The 26,061-nt window shown below is 32.6% G+C and overlaps 2 protein-coding genes across 9 annotated transcripts in view; one reads left to right on the top strand and one right to left on the bottom strand.

Moving 5' to 3' along the window:
* The window catches only part of LOC126749023 (structural maintenance of chromosomes protein 2-like), a 445,423-nt gene that overhangs the window by 392,129 nt on the left and 27,233 nt on the right, over positions 1-26,061 (bottom strand). The window lies entirely within an intron of this gene.
* LOC126748915 (biotin--protein ligase) overlaps positions 1-26,061 on the top strand; it is a 227,154-nt gene that overhangs the window by 105,093 nt on the left and 96,000 nt on the right. For all 8 annotated transcript variants that reach the window (XR_007664835.1, XM_050458459.1, XM_050458478.1 and 5 more), the window contains 5 exons: positions 7,881-8,034; positions 10,375-10,525; positions 10,843-11,006; positions 23,459-23,725; positions 23,814-24,035. Coding sequence is in view for 7 of the 8 variants with exons in the window: in XM_050458459.1 (XP_050314416.1) it covers positions 7,881-8,034; positions 10,375-10,525; positions 10,843-11,006; positions 23,459-23,725; positions 23,814-24,035 (958 nt within the window). In the remaining variant the exon portion in view is untranslated. The remainder of the gene's footprint in view (positions 1-7,880; positions 8,035-10,374; positions 10,526-10,842; positions 11,007-23,458; positions 23,726-23,813; positions 24,036-26,061) is intronic.

A 26,061-nucleotide genomic window follows, 5' to 3' on the forward strand; every position in this document is an offset into this window, starting at 1 on the left:
TGTTTATCTTGAAAAATAAAAAAGTTATTGTGTGTTCCCTTTTTAATGTGTCACCCGGTATAGTGCCAACTATAAAAATTACCATTTAGGATAAATAATGAAAAACAAAAAATCTTCTAAACAAACTTTCATTTTTTGAGGAAATAATATTGGCTCATTGTATAATGAAACACAAAAATACATTGGCAATAATTAAATTAAACCTAGGTACATTTATACATTCCGCAAAATTTTTAGTTTTCGAACATTTTTATCTTTATTTGTTTTTAAGACCCTATTATTATATTTAATGGTGTAAAATATTTTCAACCTTATAAATAATTTTAAGATAAAGGTTTTTGGAAAATGTGCACAAGGGTGTTCATAATTAATAGTTTTCATTATGTTAAATAAATTGTTAGATATTCCCTGGTTTATGCACATTTTCTCAAAATTACAATTGAATATTTCCTTTAATTTAAATATATATTATGAAATAAACTCTTCTGGAGGAGATTGTAAGCCACCAAAATTACATATACTGGAATTATAAGCCTTAAAATGAAGAAATAATCTATTTATATCCATTTCATCACACATTTTGCCGAAATTGGTGCAGGTATCACAGTTAATATGAACTTCAAGTGCTCTTTTCATAATATAGCCACAAATATATCGAAAGGCATTTTCTGTGGGAATATGGTCGGTCCTATAACCAGAGAAAAACAAATCACCTAAACCACCAAAAAAAACTACCACATGGTGGTTTGTTTTTCTCTGATATTACCGGACTAACCGACGGCTGGCAGGGGACCGGCAATAAGACAGGTATACCAAATAAGCTCGCACATGCGTAAGAAAAATCGGTCCCGGCTTTGTCCCTTCTCGGTGGTTTGTTTTTCTCTGGTTCGTTACTTCTCTGTGACAGCACCGCCCCGGCCGGCCCGAGGACGGGATTAGTAAACATCTGACTTTCGTGAAAGCTGCGTCGTTTGGCGAGAAAATGTCCCAAAAGATTACGCGAAAATCCAGGCATTTTTAAAATATTTATTCTAATGCAAGTTTTACAGACATGACAATTTGTAAAACCCGCATAGAATTGTAATCTTAAAATGTTTAATATGGTGTGTTTTGCATAATGAAAATTAAAGCGTTATTCTAATAAAAAATAAAATATCAACTCTGATAAAAATTTAATAAACAGACTTAACAACATATAATTTTTTAAATAAAAGGCTAAAATAAACCGCCTTCTTTCGCTAAACAAAAACTTAACCTATCGTAAAAGCTATTTCGCACCTCCAAAAGAGTTTCAGGTAAAATGGAATTGGCACCTTCGACAATTTTATTTCGCAACTCCTCTAAATTTGTTGGCCTACTAAATTCATGCTTGTAAATGGCCTGCTTAAGGTAACCCCACAGATAAAAGTCATTTGGAGACAAACCTGGAGATCTAGGAGGCCATTTAATATCGCCAGTCTCACTAATAAGGCGGTTAGGAAAAGTATTTGTTAAAAATTCTTTTACCCTAGCCGCGTTATGAGCTGGACAGCCATCTTGCTGAAAATAAACCGATCCCAGGTCTACATCAGGTAGGATTTGAATGGCAGGAAGAACTTAATGCGCAACTCAAGGTACTTTTGGGCGTTTAAAGTGCCATCAATAAAAAATGGCCCTATAACATTGTCACCCAAAATACCTGCCCAAACATTCAATTTCTGAGGATACTGGGTACGAAACTGAAAACTTCCGTGCTCGTTTTCCTGAGACCAATAACGAACAATGGAAGGATTATGTTTGCCATGTAATGGAAAAGAAGATTCATCAGAAAACAAAATATTTTTAAAAAAATATACGTTTTCATTTCCCTTTTCCATCATGGTTTCACAAAATTCCATTCTTCGCCACTGGTCTTCAGGAAATATTTCCTGAGTGACTTGAATACTTGAAACATTTGTACCCATATTTTTTCCAGATACGAGCAACAGTTTTATTGCTCATTCCCAGTTCCTCTCCAACACTTCTAGTGGACCGTGTCGAATCAAGTTCTAGGGTACTGCAAACCATTTCTTCCCGCCGTTCTATATCCTGGACCACTTCAACAGGTGGTTCTTGACGTTTTGTGTGGCATTTTTTACAATCTTGAAGACAAAAAGATATCTTAAAATGTGTAACCACATTTAAAACCGTTTTTGCACAGGGAATCGGTCTATTCTCAAATGTCACTGACAACAAATCTCTACATTGTACTGCCGAATTGCCTCCATAAAACCATTTAATTAGTTGAACTCTTTCGGAAGGGGTATAAACAGCCATAGTAAAAAAAAACACGAAAATAACGCTCAAAAATTATTAATTCAACGTGCAGCAACACAGCAAAGTGAGGTCTGATGACTCCCGGTTCAAAAAATAAAAACGAAAAATTCCGCCGCCTGCAAGCCGCAACCAAGCGGTGTTGCCATTATTTTGGGTAATACGTATCTCACGATAACACGATCTGTATATTGTTTGGTTGGTGTGGTCCCTGGGAAACAAAAAATTGCATTGGGTTGAGATTTTTGTAATGTTTTTTAAAAATTTTTATAGTAATTCAAAAAATTATGAATTTTTAACTTTGTCAGCGAAATTTGTACCATTACCACTAACAGTTTATTATTACATTTTTAAGTTTAAAATTGCAAACGTGGCAACAAAATGCTCTAAAAAAATACGGCGACGGATCATCACGGAATTTTTTGTTTTGATTTTAAGGTAATAGTGTAATTTGTTTTATTTTGCCGGCATGTAAATATTGTTCTTCTGTTTACTGCCTGAGTTCGTGTGATTAAGTGGTTGTATATAATAATTTATTTGGGTTTATATATAAAAAAATATGTCTCGTAAATATCTAAATGATGAACAACTTCAACAAATCTTGGAAGATAGTGATTTTGAATGTAGTGAGATCGAAAGCACCTTTGACGATTCAGATGCGGATCCCATATTTGAGGCAGATGGTGAGTCTGTGATGAGGTTATTTTGCCAAGTAAAAAAAGAAAAGTGGAACCTACACCTGGGTCTAGTAATAGACCGGATTTACCTGGCCAAGATTCTAGTGACGACGAACCGGAAAACGAATCTGATTCTCCTGTTTTTGCTCCACGTAATAGTAAACTCGTATGAAGTGATGTTTCTATATCTGATAAATTAAACGAATTTATGTTTTCTGCAAGACCAGGATTGCGACAAGAAGAAATAGATCGCCTTAAAGGCCATAAACCTATTGATTTTTTCCTATTATTTTTTGACGAGGAAGTTCAAAAATTACTGGTTACGGAAACAAACAAATACGCTACACAACAAACAATAAAGGGTATATGTGAAGAGTCAATCACTGAACACTCCATTTTGGCTAAGTGGTATGACACAAATGAAAATGAACTTTTGCATTTTTTTGGTCTTATAATCTGGATGGGACTTGACCAAAAACCTACGATTAGAGATTATTTCAGTAAAAAGATTCTTTATAAAAGTGATGTTCCAAAATTAAGCCATATAAGTAGAAATCGGTTTGAGGCATTGCTACATTGTCTGCATATTTCTGATAATGAAAATTGCCCACCAGGTGACAGATTGTTGATTTCTTGAAGATTTCTCCACTTGTAAAAATGTTAAATAAAAAATTTCAAAACATTTGCAGTCCAAAAGAAAAAGTATGCATTGAGGAAACAATGGTTCCATTTAGGGGACGGTTAAGCTTCCTGCAGTACATTCCAGGGAAGAGGCACAAATACGGTGTCAAACTATTCAAACTTTGTGTTGATGGGGGCTACACTTTTGCGATTAAAATATATGGCGGTGGTGGTGGAGGGCAAACTTTTGATAAGCCATTAGCTACAAGGGTTGTCATGGAACTAATGGAACCTCTTCTGAATACGGGTAGAACCCTATTTACCGATAACTTTTATACAAGTGTTGGTCTAGCACATGAGCTAAATCAAAACCAGACACATTTAGTTGGCACCCTGCATCAAAATCGAAAACTTAATCCAAAGGCAGTTACAAGTGCCAAATTGAAAAAAGGTGAAATGAAGATGCAAAAAAGCAACACGAAAGTCGTAGTTGGAAAATGGAAAGACAAGCGCGATGTTTTATTTCTGACAACGCAAGCTATCCCAGAAATGGTTGAGGTTCCAACAAGAAGAGGTAATATTTTAAAACCATCAACAATAGTGGATTACAATACAGCAAAAGGCTTTGTTGATATTTCAGATCAAAAAGTTGCTTATAGTTCTCCAGTACGCCGCGGAGTCAAATGGTATAGAAAAATTGTCGTCGAACTATTGACAAACACTGTTCTAGTCAATGCCTTGGTCGTGTTCAAGGAAGTAACTGGAAAGAACATGAGTGTGACAGAATTTCGCGAGAATATCGTTTGTGCTTTGTTGGACAACGAATCCAAAAATAACATACAAGTGCATCATATTTTAGACGGGAAGCAAACTCGAGGAAGGTGTTCACTTGTTATAAACAGTTTGCAGAAAGAGAAGGGCGCCAATCAGCTATGAAAAATGCGAAAAAAATACATTCATTTTGCCCTGCATGCTCTGAAAATATTTCATATATGTATGTAAAATGTTTTTTTGAAATCCATACTGCTTCCATTAAAAGCAATAATGGTTAGTAATTATATTTCTTGTATGATTAGAATATTATGTTATATTTATAATGAGAATTGTGAGTTTATTTTGTTAAAATAAAATGCAAAAGAAACATTTCTGGGTGTGGCCCAATATGGTATACATGGTCTGTGTTAAACTTGACTTATTTTTTCTTATGCTCAGACCGCGTGTACCAAATTGGTGCGCATGTTTTTTTTTACAAAAAACTCCTTTCCATCAACTTATTTCTCAAAAAAGTATATTATGAAACTGTCTTTTACCAAGATTTAGGAAAAAAATACCCTGGTTCAGGAGTAAAGTTTCAAATACTAGGGCTGGTCGTTTACGTGTTAAAGGATCGAATTACTGGCTAATGTAAAGATATTAGCGGATAAACACTTGCCAATGTTTGTGAGGAATTTTAAAACAGACCTTATTATTGTTTCGCGAATATCGGAGCTCATTTTGAGCAGTAAATCAAATAAATTCTGTGGACTGATTAAATTGTTTATTTTTAAACACGTTTAAAAATAAACAACCCTTTAAACCCTTACTGTTTATAAGTCTAAAAACTTAAATTTTTTTATACTCTGTTGGCAGGTAGATTGTATGCCTTGTAAAATGACGTTTTACATTATAGGATAGCCATTTGACATACCAAAGTACGAGGTCGATAAAATATTCATTATTACCAGACATTTTAGCTCACTATTCGCTGGAACATCATCAACTTATTTAATTTTTTTTGCATTGTTGAATAGATATTTTAATGCTGCTATGATGAGGGTTCCCATTTGATATATCAAAGTAAGGTTAGCTGGAGGTAAGGAGGTGATTGACAGAATACTCGAATATAAAATTAAACTTCCCCGTTTATATCTAAATTGATGTGTTAGTAAGTTATTAAGGCTGATTCGTGTTGAAATGAAAGCACTGTATATGCTCAATGGATATTGGGGTTTTCAAACATGTTTTATTGCAGTAAATGCCAAGTAAATTATTTATACAAATTATTAAAATAAGCATCTTTAATGTTGTGTCTGACTTGTAGCTCCACTGAGATTTTAATCTTAAAATGTGTGCGGCAGATATATTTTAAAGAGTTTATTAAAATAGCAAAAAAATATTTGCATTTGTTGATAAGACTGGAAAAAAAATCTATATTTCTGGTATATTTTTAATATTAAGTAAAATATTAAGTAAAATACGGTGGTGAATCTTGCACAATGTGAAAACATTGGGTTACGTTAGATGTTTATTTTGGTCATATCCAAGATATGAATAAAATATTAGTTTTCACGTTAACAGTTAATCTTTTTTCTTAAAAAGAAGCTATATTTTTTATTATTAACAATTTTTAGATGTTTTTTTTATAGTTTAATGATCTAAGTAAGATTATATCGTTTGGAATATTGTTAGGTTTAGGAATTATTAAAATAAAAGTCCGTTTTTTTTTATTTTGTCCAATACTGGACTTCGGTGTACTTCAAGAACTGGCATCATTTTGTTTTAAAAATATATGGTACTGCCGAGGGTACTGCAAACATTAAAGAATATTAAGTTTATTCGAGCAAATCCTTACTATTGCTGTCAGATAAATTTCTCCAATTTGTTGTAGAAGAGTGTCGTCTGAGACACTTTTAAACTTTCCTCTGTAGCTTTTGTTAACAAATTAAAAATTAGTCATTTGAAAGTTAAAACGGACAAACCACCGCGCAACATCAAAAAAAATTTATTTAGGGTTGGTGGGTCATTTTTGTTTATTTGTTCAATAATGCTCCTGACGAGGAAACACTGGTCAGATTTCCAATATCGGAAATGACACAAAACTCTTAGTGAGTTTCGGGCACATCAGATGAGCTTCTCTTTGAGCTTTTAGCGTTGTTCGATTTTATTGAATTTACATGACAGTATATGTCTTCCGTCAAGTCTAGCCTAACCAGATTTTAGCCGACACCCAGTGCCATAGGTGTCGCTAGGTAACAACTATTAATGCCAATCTTAACATCATTTTAGGGTAGGTTGAGTGAAAATCCAATTGAGTTTAATACACTCAGTTTAATGGCCGCCCTAAGCCTTATTATGATTTACTTTGCCGCTATTTTTATCACTTCGCCTTTTAGGTGTGGAGATTGGAAGCAATGTATAGCGGGAATAGCTAAAACCTCAAAAACTTGGAGGCTCTCTTTAAAACGAAAATGCTGTATACACCGCAACAGTTTTTTTAACAAGTCCTGAAGAAATGGACGCACTCAAACACACTTTAAAGCTGCTTGATTCCATCCGGAAGAGGATCATCCATCATAAAATAGATCTATATACATACCGAGATAACTAGAAGGTTGGCGGCAATGAAGGAAGGTGGCGGACCTGACTGTGTCTTATCGATACCATCAGGGTTAAATGCTCGTCATTACATCGTGGTCTTAACCTGAACTCAATATACCAAAAAATTTTTTTTTTAAAAATGTCTTCTTCTGAATTGAACCTGAGATACAAATACCTTAATAGCACTGGCGTTACTCGTGATACTCGAGTACTATAGGGTTTGCTCTTTTGTACCAATGTATTCAGTCAAATGTTACATACTGAGCTTTTTTTTATGTTTCAGAGGTGTCACGCTTTTCTTTTTTTCTCGCAATTCGTCACAGTTCTCTGATGATGTTAAAATGGCACTTTTCATTGCGCGCCGTCAACGGTTAGGTTTCGGCAAAGGTTGATTTTCGTTGACGGAGAAAGGTAAAAAAAGCAAAAGTCGAAGGCTTAGAACTCACTTACGTACCGACAGAACTGCTTCCTTATCCGCGCCAACGAAGTATACCTATCTAACAGTAACAATTTAGGTGATTTCTTCGAGGTTTTTGTTTTATCAATGAAAAACTTCATGTACTCAGCTAACTTTGTTTGCTGCATCCACCCAAATAATCCAAAATAACAAAAAATCTCATATTCTGCGGCCTGCAAAACAGTTGCAAAACAGTTCTTCCCCTGAGTGAAGTAAAAAAAGTTATGTGTCCCAACGAAGCACCATTTTACACCTAACACTTCTTCGAAACAAAACTTCGAAACTTCGAGATATGCAAAACAAAACGACAACACAGTAATTTAACCACATTATACATTTAGACACATAAGATGCAAAGTATTTTGTATGAAATATAGAAATATGCTAACCCTAACAAGTTCTAACGCAAACTTATACACGTTTATTAAAATTTGTATGAGCTAATTTATATAACATGGTTGTACCATTTATTGTAGATTGAGAATTTCGGAGAATTAGTAGCTTGGAAAGTTACTGACCATTTTGAGGCCATTCTAAAAACGGATATGGATAAGTTGACGAAACTAATTCATTGTTTCTCTCAAAGAGATTGTGATATTAACCATGAGCTTCAGTTGCTAAAAATAGAAAGTGAGTATCTATAATTTAGTTAATAGGATATCCTAGCAGAGTACACGCGTTTTAAGTGGCCACTGACTACCCTTACAGTTTAACGCACTTAACTTAAATATTTATTAATTTCTTGGAAATTAAAAAAGCATATATTATCATAGAAAACCACGAAATGTAACTGTATTACCCTGTTTTGTTATAAAATTAAGGTATAAAACTACTAAAGTAATATTTAGTTTACTGAATCATTTTACTACGTTTTGCTAGACTTTGTATTTTGATAAATGTGTTACGGTCTGGTTTATTTATTATATTTCATTTAATACATATAAATAATCAATAAACATATAAATTATAATAAATCATAATAAAATCATGATTAGATTAAAAATATAGAATAATTTCTGGTAGATAATATATTTGTAGCTAATATACGCTTAATAATATTATAATTGTCCATCGAAAATAGGAGCTGAAGAAAATGCTGTTTCTTGCCCTGTGATTTTATCTTGTATATATTTTGGTGCGTCTGTCCTTTGTTTATTACTTCTTTAAGTCCGATTATGATGTTCACACACCTTTCTGGTATCCCTGTAGAGTGTTAGTATTTCCACTAGATCTAAGCTGTTATGAAGTATGTTTATGTAAGCTGTATTAAAGTTTAAAAGCAACGTTATTTACCTTGTTTTCCTTAGTATTTAGAGTTTGTTTTGGGGAGTGAAAATGACCAGTTCACAGACTTTGGTTTGCTGGTTCTCTCATCTTGCTCTTTGAATATTTACTGTCTGGATAAGAATCCTCCTAAGGATTATGGATGGTTGTTTATCTTTTAGTCCTCGAAAAATAGCTACAAGTATGTTATTTTTAACATGGGGGAAATGTTTATGAAAAAATGTAAACCATGTATATAGAACTTACCGTTCTATGGGCTGTGCTCTTTTGGCTCCCATCTAATTACAGTGAGTTTCTTCTTATGTTCCTTATGAAAATCGTGGTTTTCGGCAAAGGGATTTTCTAGGCAGCATTTTTGTTGTTGACAGTCCGCTGGCTGCTTGTTGTCAGTTGTGACGTTGCCGATGTGATGTCCGTTCTTTTCTTATGTAATGTATGTAAATGTAAAATTTGGAGAATTATTGTGGTGTTCGCGTTATTGCTGTTTTTGCTGTAAGAAAGAGTATCGTTCTCAAGTGGCCTGAGAATGTAGTTGCGACCGCATGTTGTCTTTAGATTTTTTTGAAAATTTTACCCTTTATAGGGGATTAAAGTTGTCTAATTACATTTAAAATTTCGGTATAGTTGTACCGAAGCCTCAGGTTTGGAAACCGTAATTTTGAATAACAATTTTCAGGGGTTTATTTAAGATCAAACCCACTGTATCACATTTCTTAGTATTGCAATGTTCATAGTACTCATGTGATTTCTACTTACCTAATCCTATTTTAATAAACGATATTTTTTTAAGGTTTTTAGTTTTGTTTTTTTTAGCTTGTTCTTCTTTTTTTGTGGTCTTGGTTTGTTTTGGTTTTGGATTTATCCTGATTTGCCCTTTAGGTAAATCTTTTGCCACTTGTACCACTTACAAGAGGAGTGGCAAATGATTGATTTACATTGAATACACCCGATAGCTGCTCGACCAATAACCTAGCTTTAATTCAATAGTAAATAGACACCTGTTGTTTACTTATTTATTTATTTTGTCTACCGATAATCTATTATTTTTTAAATTTAATATTGTTGACTACATTAAAATTTCTCCTTAGTTGATTACTCATCTTGTAAAATGTTGTTTTTTTAGTGTGTAGTGTACTTAAATTGAGTCTTCGGAGAGTTCTTCTTTATAGACTTTATTATATATCTATAATTTTCTTTTGAAAATCACAACCCTAAACCCTATAAAGTTAGTTAAATATCTTCAACTGAATAACTTAACTTGGTCTAATTTTTATCACCAGTAAGATAGAAAATTTGGATCAGATATTCAAGAGGTAGGTAGCTATTGGAATTTAAGATAACTGAACTGAAAGAACTTTATCTGAATTGACTTGCTTGAATTTAAGGGTATTTGAATAGCACCTAATGTTTCTTGCTTTTATAACTAAATCCTTGGGCTGTAGGTAATCAATTTTTGAATAATTAACAACCGATTAATGATTTTAACGTATTTTCATTTAACGTCCCTGTAAATACAGGGACTTTTTAATATTGCCTTCAAGGTCAGATTAACTTTTATGAATGACTCTAGTGTCTTGTGTTACACACTAACACTTGATCCGATTAATGCATTTGTTGCTAACCGCGATACATTGAGTTAAGTTAAAGATGAAAGCGTTGTCAATTTCTTTTTTTTAAATATTTTAGCTATTGACATTGATGGTGTTGCTAAAAGAATCGTTTATGAAAGGCAGTATTCTATAGAATCTTCCCAAAAATATTCTTTAGCGCCTGTGCACTGGAAGAAGTTTGTTAAGGATGTCAAGGACCTGTACTCAAAAATTAGAGATGCCACCAAGTAAGTTTCATATGTTGCGCCATCAGATTTGTCTTAGAAATTACAATTAAGAGAACTGAATAATAAAAACCAGTCGAATGATCGGCTTTTAAGTTACCTCACTTCTTTGTGCCTTAACTTCTATAATAGTAATTAGTCACTCGACATCTTTGAGATTGTTGTACATAGCAATATTTTTATAGAATAGTTGCAATTTTAAGTAAATTTAATAATGATTCAAAAATATATTTTAAAATATCTACCTTCTAACCATTGCACAAATTCTATTCTATATATGCTATTATATTCTTTAAATATTGCTATTTAAATTGTTTCAGTCCTAAAATAACTATTGACAATGGCACGCCAAAACCAGAAGAAGTGAAAATAGTTCCTGTTTCTGAAGTTAAGCCTATTAAAAAGGATAAAAAAGCAACCGAGGAAAAGAATACATTGGACGTAAATTGTTCAGACTATAGGAGACACAGAAGTACAGAGCATAGTAAGTTGTCGACCCCTATATTTTTTTTAGTAATTCCTTATTAGAACTACAGAATTTCGACCTAGAAATAAATTCTCAAAAATATAATGCATTTAATCTGTTTTAAGAAGGTTTCTACTTTTAGCTATGGAAGACAGATATTATAATAAAATATTTCAGTTATATTAAGGTATGCGATACCTATAGTTTCAGTAAGTTTCATAAGTTTAATTTCTGGGTAAGCTAATACAACTGAACCTCGGTTTCATTATAGATCTTTCATATCTTCTAGGAAAAAAATTGTTGTTCAAAGTGGGACCCGTTTTTGAAGGTGATTAATTTAAAAATAATTAACCTAATTTAATTGATGCTGCTGTCCTGAGCCAGCAAAGTTATATCTCAATATTTTAAGTTTTTTGAGTTATTGCAAGTTACCGTTTTTTTGTTACAGCTCTTACTTAGTTTTTGAGATTTTTTAAAAAAGGTTAATTGCAGGAAAGTATATAAGTAATGAACTGCTTTGTAATTTGAACTGTTTAGAAAATTATATTTTTAATAAAAATTACTTCCTTGTACCCTCCCTTGTTTCCTCCTTTATCTGTTAGCCTTACGATTTTAGTACAAATCTGAGATAAGTTAGAAGGGTTAGTTAAGAAGGGTATTGAGTTTTGCATTTAATATTATTTTATATTGCTAATATTACAGGAAAAATACACAATTTATTACATAGATTATTATTATTTATTACATCTTAAACAAAGGTTTATTGAAAGTTTTGAGTTTAACATCTTTAAGTTCTTTATTACACCGAGGTTTTTATTTTTAACTTTTTCTTTTTAGATTGAAACTCAAAAACTTTTTGTTGCTTTTTTGGCGCGGACAGTATTTTACTTTTCATAATGTTGACAGTAAGAAAATGAAATACACATGTTGGACCGTCAAAGTCCTTTTGGTATGTCATAATATAGACATCCCTATGGACAGATATTTGGACTATTTCATTTAGATATGATGGAGGGTTAATTCTAAGTTTATATTGCGAGGTCTAATCCCCCCAAAGAAAAAAATGCTAAAACTCGAGCTTGTCTTTCAGCTTGATGGTATATATCAAAATTGTATAGTTTAAACAAAGAAAAACGACCAAGTTACGGTCTCACAAATATTTATTATCGACGACACGTGTTTCGCTCTATTAGAGCATCATCAATTGTGTGTTGTTTTTCTTCATTTGGTTATGTTGTATCTGGTCTCTTTGAGAAAATGGATGAAGCCTTTTTATTGTATAGTTTGTGGTTTATCTTTTGACAATTCAAATTTTTGATTAAAAGAATTCGCGGGCATAAATGTATGACCGAACTCAAAATATTTTATAAGAAATTTAGTAGCATTAATTTCTTGAAATTTAACAATCTAGAGCAAAAATTAAAATAAATAAATAATTCTTAATTTGAGCAAAGAAAATCAACCCTTAGTCTTATTTTGACAGCGTTTCTTTTCTCAAGAGAAAACTGGTAATATATTCCTCTTTACTGCGCTGAAATAAGGCATCATGCCAAACAGCGCAAACGTTTTTTTTTGCCAGTTGGTACAAAGCTCTCATCGTAAACTGTAGTCTGGTCGTAAAAATCACAGTTTTAAACGTTTCCAGTCTTGACAGCATAAGAATTCATAATTCATACAAGGTCTTCGCAATATGCAACTTTACCTAATTTATCTACCATCATTCGTGTAATTTTTACGCGGCTGTTGCTCTGTCTATCTGTTGTTTTTTTTAACTGTTACTTTCTGTTATAATCATCACAAGTCGCGATTATCTTTTTTTTAAATTTTATCATGTAGAAAAAAACTCTTCACAATTTTCACACTCTTCGTGTCCCAATATTTGGTATTGAAATATAAATTTTTTTAGCTAATGCTTTTCATAAGAAATTTCTATATGGTGATCTTTAATTAGAAAAGCCTGATGCATTGCCTCAAACGTAAGATCTCGGAAATGTAACTGCCCACAGTGTCTTGGGTTGTAAGAATTAATATGACTACGAATCATTTTATCGTCTATTTTATTATGAGATTGCTTCGTGCATCTGAAATCAAGACGCAGGTATTGCAGAATTATTAGCATTAACATTTCTAGCATTAAAATTATTAGTATTAAATTTTCCAAAATTTATTGTTCAAATATGTTGTTCTCTCTTCCTACATCCTTAACAGAGTATTTAAATAATCTTTTCCACCATCTTTTTTATCACTGTACTTTTTGCAAGTTATTCTTGCTTACCTTTGTTTCTTGAACTTACTGAAAACTCACGCTGTATATACAAAATCGTCAGAATTTGTATGAGGCTCACCTTGAATACGTTCATTTGAACAAATTACGGCTGATTTCGTAATTTGTTAAAATGATTCAGTTTCTTTCTAACTAAGCCTTTCCTACTTCTGTTATAAGGGGAGCATAACTCTGCTACTTCGAAAGTCCAGTATTTTAATATTTTTCTCAGTTTTTTGAGATGCACATTAAATATACAAGGGCTGGCCAGACAAGAACGGTTATGGTTCGGTTTGCAGGAAAATTAAGGAATTATTGTGCTTGCTATTATAGGAATACTTCACAACGTTGTTAGTTCTGAAGCGCTATTGACTTTATCGATATGTCTTTATTATGATGCTTGCCGAAAATCCGATTTACTTGAATAAACAAAATCATAAATAACTATTTTCCTGTTGACAGGGTGTTGTACCGAATATGTCTCTTGTTACAAGTATTTAAAAATAGACTCTGTATTTATTTATTTAAACAGTTTATCACCTCGGTGAAATAAATTTGTTACAGCAACTCGATTACTACAATTGACATAAAGGCTCGTACGGTCTATAACCTACTAACTCATTACACAACTGTGATGTAAGAACGTAACTAATTTCAACGTATCTAAGCGCGTGCTGTATTACTCGCCCAAAGCTACCGAAAATTATAATAAGCAAAATGGCGCATCTTTGAGAACCGTAATACTTGCTTGGAAAACTGATATACGTCGAATCAGATTAGGATCAGATTAATTTACATAATTAATCCAAAAATTTTTCAAGGGTTCTTTTTGGCCAGATTGTAGAAATGTTTCCTAATAGTCCTATGGTTAGAACTTTTGGTGTGACGCTCAAATCACAAAACAATTTTATCGTTAACTATTTATTTTATTCTCGACACGTGTTTGGCTAATGACGTTAGTATATTCGGGATAAGATTAAGCAGTTTGAAGCTCCTACCCTGTTTTTGATGGGAGATGGAGTTACTGCGATAGCTCTGACGTGAGGCATATTCTTGACACCGCAAGAATCAGTTTTGTGAGTAATGTTATTGCTGATTAGTTGTTATATCAACAAAGTTAATAAACACTTACCATAGTATTTAATGCTTGTATTATGTGTAATTAAAGATTTCTAGAGTGTATACCACAGTCTGAAGCTGTATTATTTTGAAACCATATAAATAGAAACATCTGAGTAATCCATGTCATTCGATTGGTATTATAATATTCTATTGGCTTTATGATAGTCCCATAGATTCACATAACTGTGGAAGAAAGAAGAGCGTCCGTATCCTTCATATGAGATGTATGCTTTATCTAATCTCTTTGTGATATGAAAGTTTCAATTTAGTTTTCTATCGAATGTTTTACCCAGGCGCTTGACTTCCTAAGCAAAACTTAGTAAGGTACCTGATAGTTTAGGTGCCTGTAGGGATGATTCTGTAGGTGCATGTAGAGATGTTCTCTTTCTAGTGAGAGAGTATTCCACGCATCATTTTTCTATTATATAAAGAGCGGCTTGAATGAGTTTGCAAAGCTAGTACTCGAATTTACTTTATCATTATTAATTTAGATAGATTTTATATTTATACAATTTATTGGTATAATATATAAAAATTCAGTACTTGCACAAGCACTTGCTCAAACACAATATAATTTAATTAAATATATTTACGACACAAATAAAATTAAGGAACATCAATTAACATTTAAAATAACATTTTTAAAATCATAAAAAAACAGTTAATATATCGCTAAAGGTAAAATTGGATTCTAGGTACTATTCAAATGAAAAGAAGGAATCACGCACGAGAGACCTCTTGATTTGTTTTTTTGAACTGATTAAATTTAGGTTATTCTAGCTAGTAATTAAAGACATTTATTGCTAAATATCTTGAGTCATTTCTGGATCTTTCCAGCAATCTCACTGTTATTATTAAGAAATTTTAGTTATTACTTTACGATTTTGAATTATATAATGATAGGTGATTTGCGAAAAACCATTAATAGATTTTTTCTGGAGTTTAGTAATAAAGATTATCAACTTCTGAGGTGTGATAAAAAAAAGTTAATAACACGATTTTGACTTTGAGAGTAGGCTTTGTGCTACCTCAAACTTTAGAGACTGTTTTTTGGAATTGCATCGATGCATTTGTTAGTATGTCAATTAGCAATTTAAATTTTAGATCGATAATCAAATTATTTTTGTTAATAATATTAAAATTGATGTTTAGCATGTTTTGGTATAGATTACGGGTACCATCTTCTGTTATTTGGTTTAAAACAGACTCTTGTTTAAGAATTTGTAGATATATTAGATTTGAAAAATATACCTTGTGGTTTGAGGTGTGAGTAATATCAACTAGCTTAGTTAATCCATAAGTGTTAGTGAATATATTATCTAGTCATTTTTTCTTTCGAGTGTCTAAGATTAAAAGACCTGAAAAAGTTTTAGAGCACCGCTTTATGTACATCATTTTTTTTAGAACTTTTGTCATTACATGAAAGAATCTGTCTAAATCACTATCTGGTGAACGATATACAGTGATGAGTATTTTTCATTTCTTTAATATATTATCTAGTAGGCTACTGTCCACATTTATCTAATATTAAACACAAAATCTCAACATTCATCTGCGAAATACGAAATGTCAAATTAGCGCTTCTTCACTTTTAAGCTTTTAGTTATTATTAATAAGTAATTAATTTTAAGTAATAACATATTGAATGTAAGCAACTTCACTGTATTTGAAATTCTTAAAAAAAATCATTTGTATCCATTTCATATTCAACGTGCGCAAGTTCTACTACCTATTTTTTTGCCAATAGATTCTTCATCAAATTGCTTAAATTCCTAATTTTTTAAATGGTATTTTGTTTACTGACGAGGCTACTTTTGGAAGACATTGCATACGAAATTTCCATAACAATCACTTATGGGCTGAGGAGAATCCATATGGAATCTTTGAGGCTCATTTTCAGCATCAGTTTTCAGTAAATGTATGGCTTGGATTAATTGACGACCATTTAAGGGGCCCATATTTTCTCCCACAACGCCTAACAGGAGAATCTTACATATTTTACCTTCATTTCCTATAGGAAGAGTTAACTGTTCTTTTTGAAGAAATTCCTCTACAGCTGAGGCAACACTTATAGTTCATGCATGATGGTGCACCAGCCCCTTTTAGAATCAATGTACGTAATCACTTAGATACAGTATTTCCAAATCGTTGGATAGGTACAGAACATTGTCCTGCTCCATCGCCAGATTCAAATCCTCTAGATTTTTGCATTTGGGGTTTTCTTAAGTCATTAGTTTATTCCACTCTCGTCCAAAATATTGATGACCTGAGAAATCGAATTATAGCCGGCTGTGAGATAATAAGAAATACATTAGGAATATTTGCGCGAATACGAAAATCAATGAGGCGAAGTGTTGAATCTTGTGTAAGGTCTGAAGGAGGTCATTTTGAACACTTGTTGTAGCTTTGTGCCTATTTAAAATTTTAGTATTGTTATTTTCTATTATTGTTCTGGTTTAATGTTGTTGTATTAGATAGTTCTTGATAATGTATTAAAGAAATGAAAAATACGCGCCACATACGGAAAAAAGGTGAGAGAGTTTTTTTGTCGCAAATTGAACGAATTCAAAAAATAATTTTTAATTTAAAATATCTCAGTGGCGCACCATTTTTTTCTTTAAAAAAACTTGAGATCTTTACCCGTATGCGTGCCAATGGTGAACATAAAATTCTTAATTGCATGTCAAAAAATGTGCGATAACCTCTTAAAACCCTCTAATCTCGACCGGTTTCAGAGCAATAAATAAATCGTCAATTTTTAAGAAAAACTTTAACACCCCGTATCTTGGAAAACGAAGCATTTGCTAACATACTTTTATATAGCAAACTGTCACATCACACATCATTAGCAACCTAAATACTACTTTTTGGTTCCTAGCTGATTTTGCAAAATGGCGGCGGGACGTCTGTGATGACTTCTGGGTATTGTGTGTGTGTGTGTGTGTGTCTCACCTCATGAGTCTTAGAATCCTTTGAGTCAATCCAAGGTATTTAATGGTGTTAAATTCCGATACAACAAAACTGTGGTCTATATTAAGTTTGTTAAATTCTGGTAAATTATTCATTCATATAAGATGTAAATGTAATAAATTAGGTTTTATTTTTGATGAGGGTCAATTTATTTTCTCGGAGTAATTAATTTATTATCAGCAAATATTTCTCCACTTTGGCCTTTAACAACAGCCAGTTCGATGCTGTGTAAAAAACAATATTATCGTTCGCAAAATTGCTAATTTTACCTAAGCTTCCTAAATTGAGAATATTGTTAATATGTTAAAGAACTAGAAAGAAAAAAAATATGTAGGGATTTACGTCACTCCAATAACGGACATTTTATCTTTGAACATTACTCGGTCATTACTTCGCAGAATTCCATATGTAGATCAGGATCATCTTCTGTCAATTGATGAACCATTTAATTTTTATACGGATGAAATGTATTTTTTTAAGTACCCTTTTCACAGTAGTAGAAGATACATCACACGTGTCACGAATTGTGGAAGTAGACTGTTGTCGATCTTTTACTATAGCTACTATAATATTCATCTGTTTTTCTTCTGGATAGCTGGGATGCCCTGGATTCTTCCAACTGGCAACACTACCCGTCTTGGTAAATTTCTGAATTACCTCGCGAATATACTTTCAACATACTGGACACGTCAGGAAAGCGAACATTAATAATTCTTTCCGTCTCACATTACGATTTCTACCGTAAATGAAAGTAATTTTAATTTTTTAGCAAGGGGCCGTGGATCAGGCATTCTCGATTAAATCAAGGTACAAATAAAATTGCACTCAACGAAAGAGCAAAAATATTCCTTACTTTCAGTATTATTCGCTTTTAAAGGTATTGGCAAACCAAATAAGTTTTTGTATGGAACAGTCACTTTTATGATAATAATGTGACATTGACATTGACCGAAAATATAGAAACTCTACAAACAACAACACACCTACAAACAAATTCCACGTGAACAGGTAGTAAAGAAAATAAAAATATAAATGTAATGACGATTCTTTCTTTCTTTGATTTCAGGAGCAAGGATAGATACAAAGATGGTTTGTTTATGTTTGTTGCAATTTTTAAAAGGTCGTCTGTATTTTCGTCTTTCATGCCATTTGACAGGGCACTTTGCCTTTTTTTCTTGAACAAACAGTTCAAAAATCTTATTCTATTTGTATTGCGATTTGGATCTGCGAAAGTCATATTTTTTTTGTTTTTCGTTATTTACTGCATAGGAAAAAGAAGAGCAGGAAGACGAAGAGAAAGAGAGATTGCTCATAACCTTTAGGACTGTCTGACATTTGACAATGAAAGATAGATTTGGCGGGCTTTTACTCTCATTAGGCAGGAAGAATGGAGGCTCTTTTTACATCTTCCACACTGCACAATACTAATTGGAATTTTGTTACAATGCACACCGTTTATTTTTAATTTTTCGCTTATTAAATCATCAATCAATCAAAATCACCTTCATTTACTAAATAATACCAAGAAGTTGATATGATATAAGAATATAAGAATGAGACTGTATAGAATCATCTTCTACAGTAGAGATGCAAGGAGACTGGAACTAACGACGATTATCTATATTACTGTTTCGCAAATAACAACACTCTTAACTCTCAGCAGGAGGGTCGAGCCATTCACAATGAGGTACATTTCTGACCATTTCTGCGCCGATGTGACTACTTTCTGAAACTAGTTATCGTTAAGTTTATGGTACTCACGCTTAGCATACAGATTGGTTTCCTTACATGTAGTCTCCTTGTAAATATGATAACACCCTTCTTCGCGGACAGCCTTTGGTCACCATGTCCTTAACTCTGTTGATCACTTCCTCACCTGCAGCTGACCTTACTTTAATATGTCAAATGGAAAGCTCAGCGTGTGGCACATCTTTATAAGGAGCATTGTCTATTCAACCAATAAAAATTCGTTAATGTACAAGCGAATAGTAAGCAAATGTATGATAATAATGCATATTTATTGACCTGAAATTTTAGTTTGTCAAACAGCTGCTCTATAGCGGACAAACTTTTGCCAATGTTTGTGAGGATTTTAAAATAGTTAAAATAAAAACTTTATATATTTTCCTGCGCGTTGAGAGTAATATATTGTTTGCTCACATCAGACTAAATACCTAATGGAATGAATATTTCCATTGCGTTGTTGGCGTAGTTTGCATGTTTGACAGAGTTTTGGCGATATTTAATTACTGTAGATGAAACATGGATACACCAATATAGGACCGAAATAAAAATACAGTCAAACCAGGCAACAGCGAAAAGGGATCGATCCAAAAAGGGTAACTGTCATAATCACTGTTGTAGCAAAGAAGCTATGTTGTAAAAGAAAAAAATCTTGTATCGATATTAAAAAGTAAACTTTTCAGATCCCCCTCGTGATACAGTGGCATACATTCGTTGTTATTTTTCCACCACGTTAAACAAAATTGCTTAAACACCTTGTCAACCTCATAGCTGTAAAAGCTTCGACTATGTAAATATAACAGATATATTTTTATCAATAGTGTCATCCACACACATCATAAACAGACATGCAACGAATTTAAATTAGTTAGTAATTATTAGTATTTAGTTTTAATTTAAATTTTTTACTTGTATTATTTATCACCGAAACTATTGCGAAATAAAGCTTAAATTTTATTATGAAAAAATTAAAAATGTATTGGCTTCGAAGGAGCATTTTTACTAGTAGTTATTATTAAGCATTTACATATGCACTCATAAGTCGCATCTACATGTCAAGGAAATCTTGCGTATTTAGCTCTAGGTGGAATGATATCGGCTAGTTCGAAAGAGAATTTACTATAGTGGAATCGATAAAACAGAGTCAGGCCCTCTTTTGTCATAAGTTGTTCTTAAGTCATTTCGACATTTGCGATAAGCAGCATTTTGCTAACTTGCAGCATTGATGTTCACTTTTATTGAACCACAGTTTGCTATCTAAAGAGCTCTTTAATGTGTTTGGAATATAAGCCGTATGAAATCTGAAGCCTCGCTTGCACACGTGGAAGACTTAGTCCTGAAACAGATATCATTCTAAGAAAACGAAGAGAGGACTGTTTAAATGTCTCCAGTTGGCTAAATAATAATAATGCCAAACTTTACTCGGTGAATTCTGAGTTTTTATTTCACATGCTGTGGTTTTTAATTTGTGATTTTTTATATTTCTAGTGGTGCATGTACGGTAATATTGTCTGAGTCAGGATCCATCGCGAAAAACAGATCTAGGAGGCTAGCAAACTTTCCCTGTTTATCAGGGATTCTTGTTGGCCCATATAAGCTGCGTTAGGCCATGACAAATCGCCTCAAAAGTCCTTTGCTTGGCTTTGGATAATCAGTCCTATTAGAATACGTCAGCCAGTTGACATTGTGGACGTTATAGTCTTAGAACATTAAAAAGCTAGAATTAGTAAATAACAACTTTGTTTGAGTTCAACATGTACACAGGGGCAAGGGGGGTGTTTTGTTTACAAACATATTCATCGATTCTCTGTTGTCAAGTTTACACGCATTTTCAAAAGAGATTATTTTCAGCTATAATTAACAAATATAATAATGTTAATTTAACTTATTGATGTTAGATTCTGGATTAAAAATAAAAAGTAGAAATAGATATATGTTATTCTAAGCACAATAACATAACATCTAATATATAAATAACATCTTCAAAGCAAAAAAAAATTAACATTCTTATTCCTAAAACCACTTTGTATTTACGTTCGGAATTTGTGAAATTCAGTTTTTTCTTTAGTTTTTCCTTAAAAAAAGACGCATTTGCGTGTTTTTGTGAACTATTACGATAGTGAAAACTTGTGCTGTTTGTGCACTATGGGAAAATATTTAATTTCCATAAAAATGCGTTTTATTGGATAAGTACCTTTACTGTAATGAAGTACGTTAAAAAAAAACGCATAAAAAGTTCGTAAACAGTAATATTATTTATAATTTAAAACATAATTTATTAATAATAAATATTTATCGTGTAAATATCTTCTGACGACTTTACTGGTAAAGATTAGTTGTTTCCATGGAATCAACAATGCGATCGAGCGGCGTTGCGATGTTGTTGCCTTTTTCTCTAATATAGAGACGTTATCTTCATTCATGTTGACTTCTTTATAGAGTATCTTATCATATTTGATGAAAAGAAAATGCCTCATTTTTATTAAAGAGGAATAGTATTATTTTGGGCCTGTCAAAATAAATGACAAATTTTTATGATATTAATATGAAAATGTAAATACGTTAATTATTCTCCTAGTTTTTGTATTATTTTATTAGTATTCTGTAGTTAAAGTTGATTCGTAGGGTTTATTTAGGGTTCTACTTACGTTAAAAAAAATATGACAATGTGTACCTATGTACGATATAAACTCGTTTTCGAACATTCGCCGCAAGCGCTTCATCGCTTAATGGTAATGAGAGTGAACTATGAACCGGTCGGCCTGGGTTCAGATTTCATCTGTGCCAGTTTTACTTTTTTTATTTTTTTGCGACTAAGAATTTTGTAGTTTTGGAAAAATTATTTAATTTAAATGAAATTATACATAAAACATGACCAAAAAGACGAAATTGTTTATATAACATTAAAAAAAAATTATTTTACCTTTTCCTATAATTAAGTCCCTTTATTTTCGTGTAAAAAAACATACCGAAGACACCCATAATGTATTATTTATTGTTTTGGTACTTTTTAGATTTGTATCCTAATTAAAAATAATATGAAATATAGGCATATTCTATTTAAAATTAAGCCTAAAGAATATTTATTTTTCATATAAATAACAAAAACAAAATTCCCTTCCACCTTCCTTCATTATTCTTTTTTATTGACATTTGACATAACGCCGCGAGGTGACAGCGTTGCCATACATGTTGATTAAAGAATTTTTTATTTCTTCTATATGAATGTTTTTAGTGTTTTGGGCTCGGTTGAATTGCATTGGGTTGATTTTGGGTTGCTTACGCTCCCCGTGTGCTAACGGGGTGTAAGCCCCCCATGTGCTCGCCATTTACGAGCCGTCTCTATATTTTTTCATATGAATAGAATCTCAAAATGTTAGAAAATATGGAGGCTACGAACCTTTGCATAAGGGAACGAATTTTTTGCTTGTGTACAAATGTGTGTAAAAGTGAATCCCATTCACTATTATAGTGTAAAAACACTGCTGTCATTTTGGCAGATAGATTTAGATGTCTTTCATGTTTTCTCTTATATAAGATATGCTTTTTAGATGTGCTTGTTTCTTATTACATATATACACAATTTGGCAACTGCGAGATCATATGTCAAAAATTTGACAATGTAATTATCAATAGCAACGAGTTTCGATCATCAAATAGAGTAGAGTAGACCTCTTTTTTGACATAATTTAATATTATTTTTTAGCGTCCTATGTGAATAATCCGCAAATTTTTTTCTCTTAATCTATACTTTTCAAAGTACTCTTTATGCTCAAATTTTAAAATATTGCAAAATCGCAGATACTTAAAGTCGACGAGACCCAAGGCGAGTTACGTTAGTGTTTTTAACGTTGACAATAAAAGTGTGTTCCCGAATTTCGTTACAATATTATAAAGTGTCTCTTGCAATTAGAATTTCTGCACTTGGATAGTTTGCTTGCAGATCGTTGATTTTATGAGCAAAGTCGGTAAAAATCCTAGTAGTGTATTTCGCTGGGTGGTATGAAGAAGAAGCAGAAATAAGTGTAGTACGTTGTAGATCTCTCGGTTGTTATTTTGAACGAGTCCGAAGTTGCACCTAAATGGGGTGTGGAGGTCGTATCCAGGATAGAACATATGAACCTTGGTCGTTTCCGAGTTCACTTTGGTCTCTGCTAGAGATAAAATGTGAAATTTGTTTGTTTGCAGGGGTTTTGCGATGCCAACCGGACTACCATATTTAATGCTAAAAATGTTTTATGCTATTATTTCATTTGAAATGCAAAGTAATTGAATTTTAAAAATACCTTACTGGAAGCGCCTATAAAACTTTACCAATTTAGTAAATTAACAAAACTTTTCATAATTTTAAACCGAGTTGTTATTTTTCTAGAACACAGAAAACATCGTTCTAAAGATGAGGCAGAATCGCCGAGATCTCAGAAACTTACCGATAAGGACAAGGATGAAAGAACTGAGACTAGTGTCGTAGTGGAGGATGAAGTAGAAGGTCTGATAATCGAAGAAAAAGATATGCAACCTGAAGCTGGACCTAGTAGACAGCATATAGAAGAGGTTGAATTTAAACATGAAGAAAATAAGGAAATCAAAGAAAAAAAACAAAAAGACCATAGGGAACACAAAGAACATAGGCATAAGGGTAATAGTATACTTTTCAAATATTTTTAATATAATTTTGGCTTTGTAGTTTTCTTATAAATATTTACCTATCTTGACTACTTTTTCAGAAAAACATAAACACAAAAAGGCAGAAAGCAAAGACAGAGAAAGTAAAGGAGAGAGAAGTAAAGAGAAAGCGTCAACTGAAGAGCATCAACCTAGTGATTCTGGTGCGCAAAAAAAGTCAGCCGAGAAAATTAAAAAGGAAGGAAGAACCTCTAGTAAGGAGAAAAAGCTTGTCAGAGCATCGGCTACTTGTGATGAGCCTACCGACACTAATAAAGTTCAAGGTAATTTTTGACGCGAACATAATGAGCAATGGTAGATTTCAATTTTGACACCTCGCAAATGCAAAAAATGTGTCTTCTGCTGTTCTAAGAACCTACTCGAAGTTCAGACCGGTCCAGTTTCTGACGTTTCGCACCCAGGACAGTGGCTTTCTTGGCAAATCTCTTTCCTGCCAACCTTCCCTCAATTAGTATTTGGGGTAACTCGTACTTTTCATTCCTAAGTAGGTGGCCTAAGTATGCTGTTTTCTATACTTTTATATATCTACATATATCGCTCTAACTACATAGCTATCGCTCCTCACGTATTCTCTGAAGTACTCATCGTTCTTAGTTCACTCCATCCAAGGAATTCCTCAGCATTCTTCTGTAGCACCAGAGTTCAAACACCTCATATCTATTTATCATGCCCGCTTTCAACGTCCATGATGAGAGGAGTCGCTTGTATATGAGAGGAGTCGCTTATATATCATAAATCCATGCGGTTGCTAGGATTCTATTCCTTATTTCGTTATCGGGGTTTGTGTCTCTTTCAAGCTCGGAACCCACATATATAAAACAATTAAGCATTTCTAGAACTTCTCCGTCGATTTGCAATAAAATCAGGATATTCTGATTTTTGCTAATTACCATTTGTTTTTGTTTTCTTAATGTTGAACTTCATTCCATAGTGTGAGCTTGCTCTTTGAATGCTATCAATAATATTCTGATATATGTATGTTAGCGATTAGTATCGTATTATCAACATATCTGATATTGATGAAGATTTTCCATTTACTTTAATTCCGTTTGAAATATCTAGTGCGGACATAATAAACAGCTCCTCCGAGAAAACATTCGTCAACAAACTTATCTTTAATAATCAACTTTATAATTTTATTTTGTTGCCTGTAAATCATTATATTTGATCTGCTTAAATAGCATAGTGGGAGAAAGTTATATCCACTTTCATAAAGAGTGTTTAGAAAGCAAAATCATTTATTTTAAAACTTGTCAAGTGCAAGCAAAGTCAAATGAAGCAAATGGGTTTAATGAGTCCTATCTATCTGTTCGGAAACTCATTATTAAGATGTTCGTATACTCCTCGTCTAAAATGTGGTAGAGCCACATCATGTAGGAACCACATATTCCGTCTTACATTTAGAGAAACATTTATTAATAATTGTGGCACATTTTGTCGAAGAAAATCTAAATAAATTTCCGGTCAGTCGAGGTGGAAAAAAGTGGGTTCCAATAAGCATGTCATTTACCACGATAGTCCAAACAGTTACTACTATGGAAAATTAAATATTCTTACAGAATGCGAATCTTCTACATAATTGTTGAAGAAATTTTTACTTCATCTCGTGTAAATGTGGCCTCGTCTGTACACACAATTCATTTTATAAAGTTTTTATTTCTACCGAACTGTTCTAAAAGCTAATGGCAAAATACAACTCTTCTAGGATAATCTTCAGGTTGTAACGCTTGGACCTGTTAATAATGATAATACTGTTCTTATCATATTATCTTCCACACTTCACTATGAGAAGCTTTGACTAGAGGTACTAGTTGGGCTCTTTTTGACCATTTCTAGAATGTTTTCTTCAATTTGTAACATTTTTGGTTGAGTAGCTCTTTCCGCGTTGCCTCACGTTACTCTTTTAAATACCCTGTCTCACGAAGTCTAATAACTACATTTACAAACATACATGGAACTGGATGATTTCTTGAAGGAAACCTTTCCGCATACAAGCTGTATGCTGCGACTATACATTTTTAGCATAGATAAGTATATTCACTAGTTAAACGTTTTGGTAAACATAGGCCATTTTTTCGCACAAAATAATAAGGCAAACGACTTACGCACTATTAAAAAACTGATACAACTGATCAAACCAATGAAAAGCGTAAAACGCCAGTAACAGCCGCATTTGGATATTGGTATATAGCAGAAAAAATAAGCTTTTGATTATGAGCATTCTAATTTACTTTATATCTATTTAGAATACCATTATGCCAAATGAATTAGTAGGTAATATAATTAAGA

This window comes from Anthonomus grandis, chromosome 2, assembly GCF_022605725.1.
Source record: "Anthonomus grandis grandis chromosome 2, icAntGran1.3, whole genome shotgun sequence".
NCBI classification, from domain to species: Eukaryota; Metazoa; Arthropoda; class Insecta; order Coleoptera; family Curculionidae; genus Anthonomus; species Anthonomus grandis.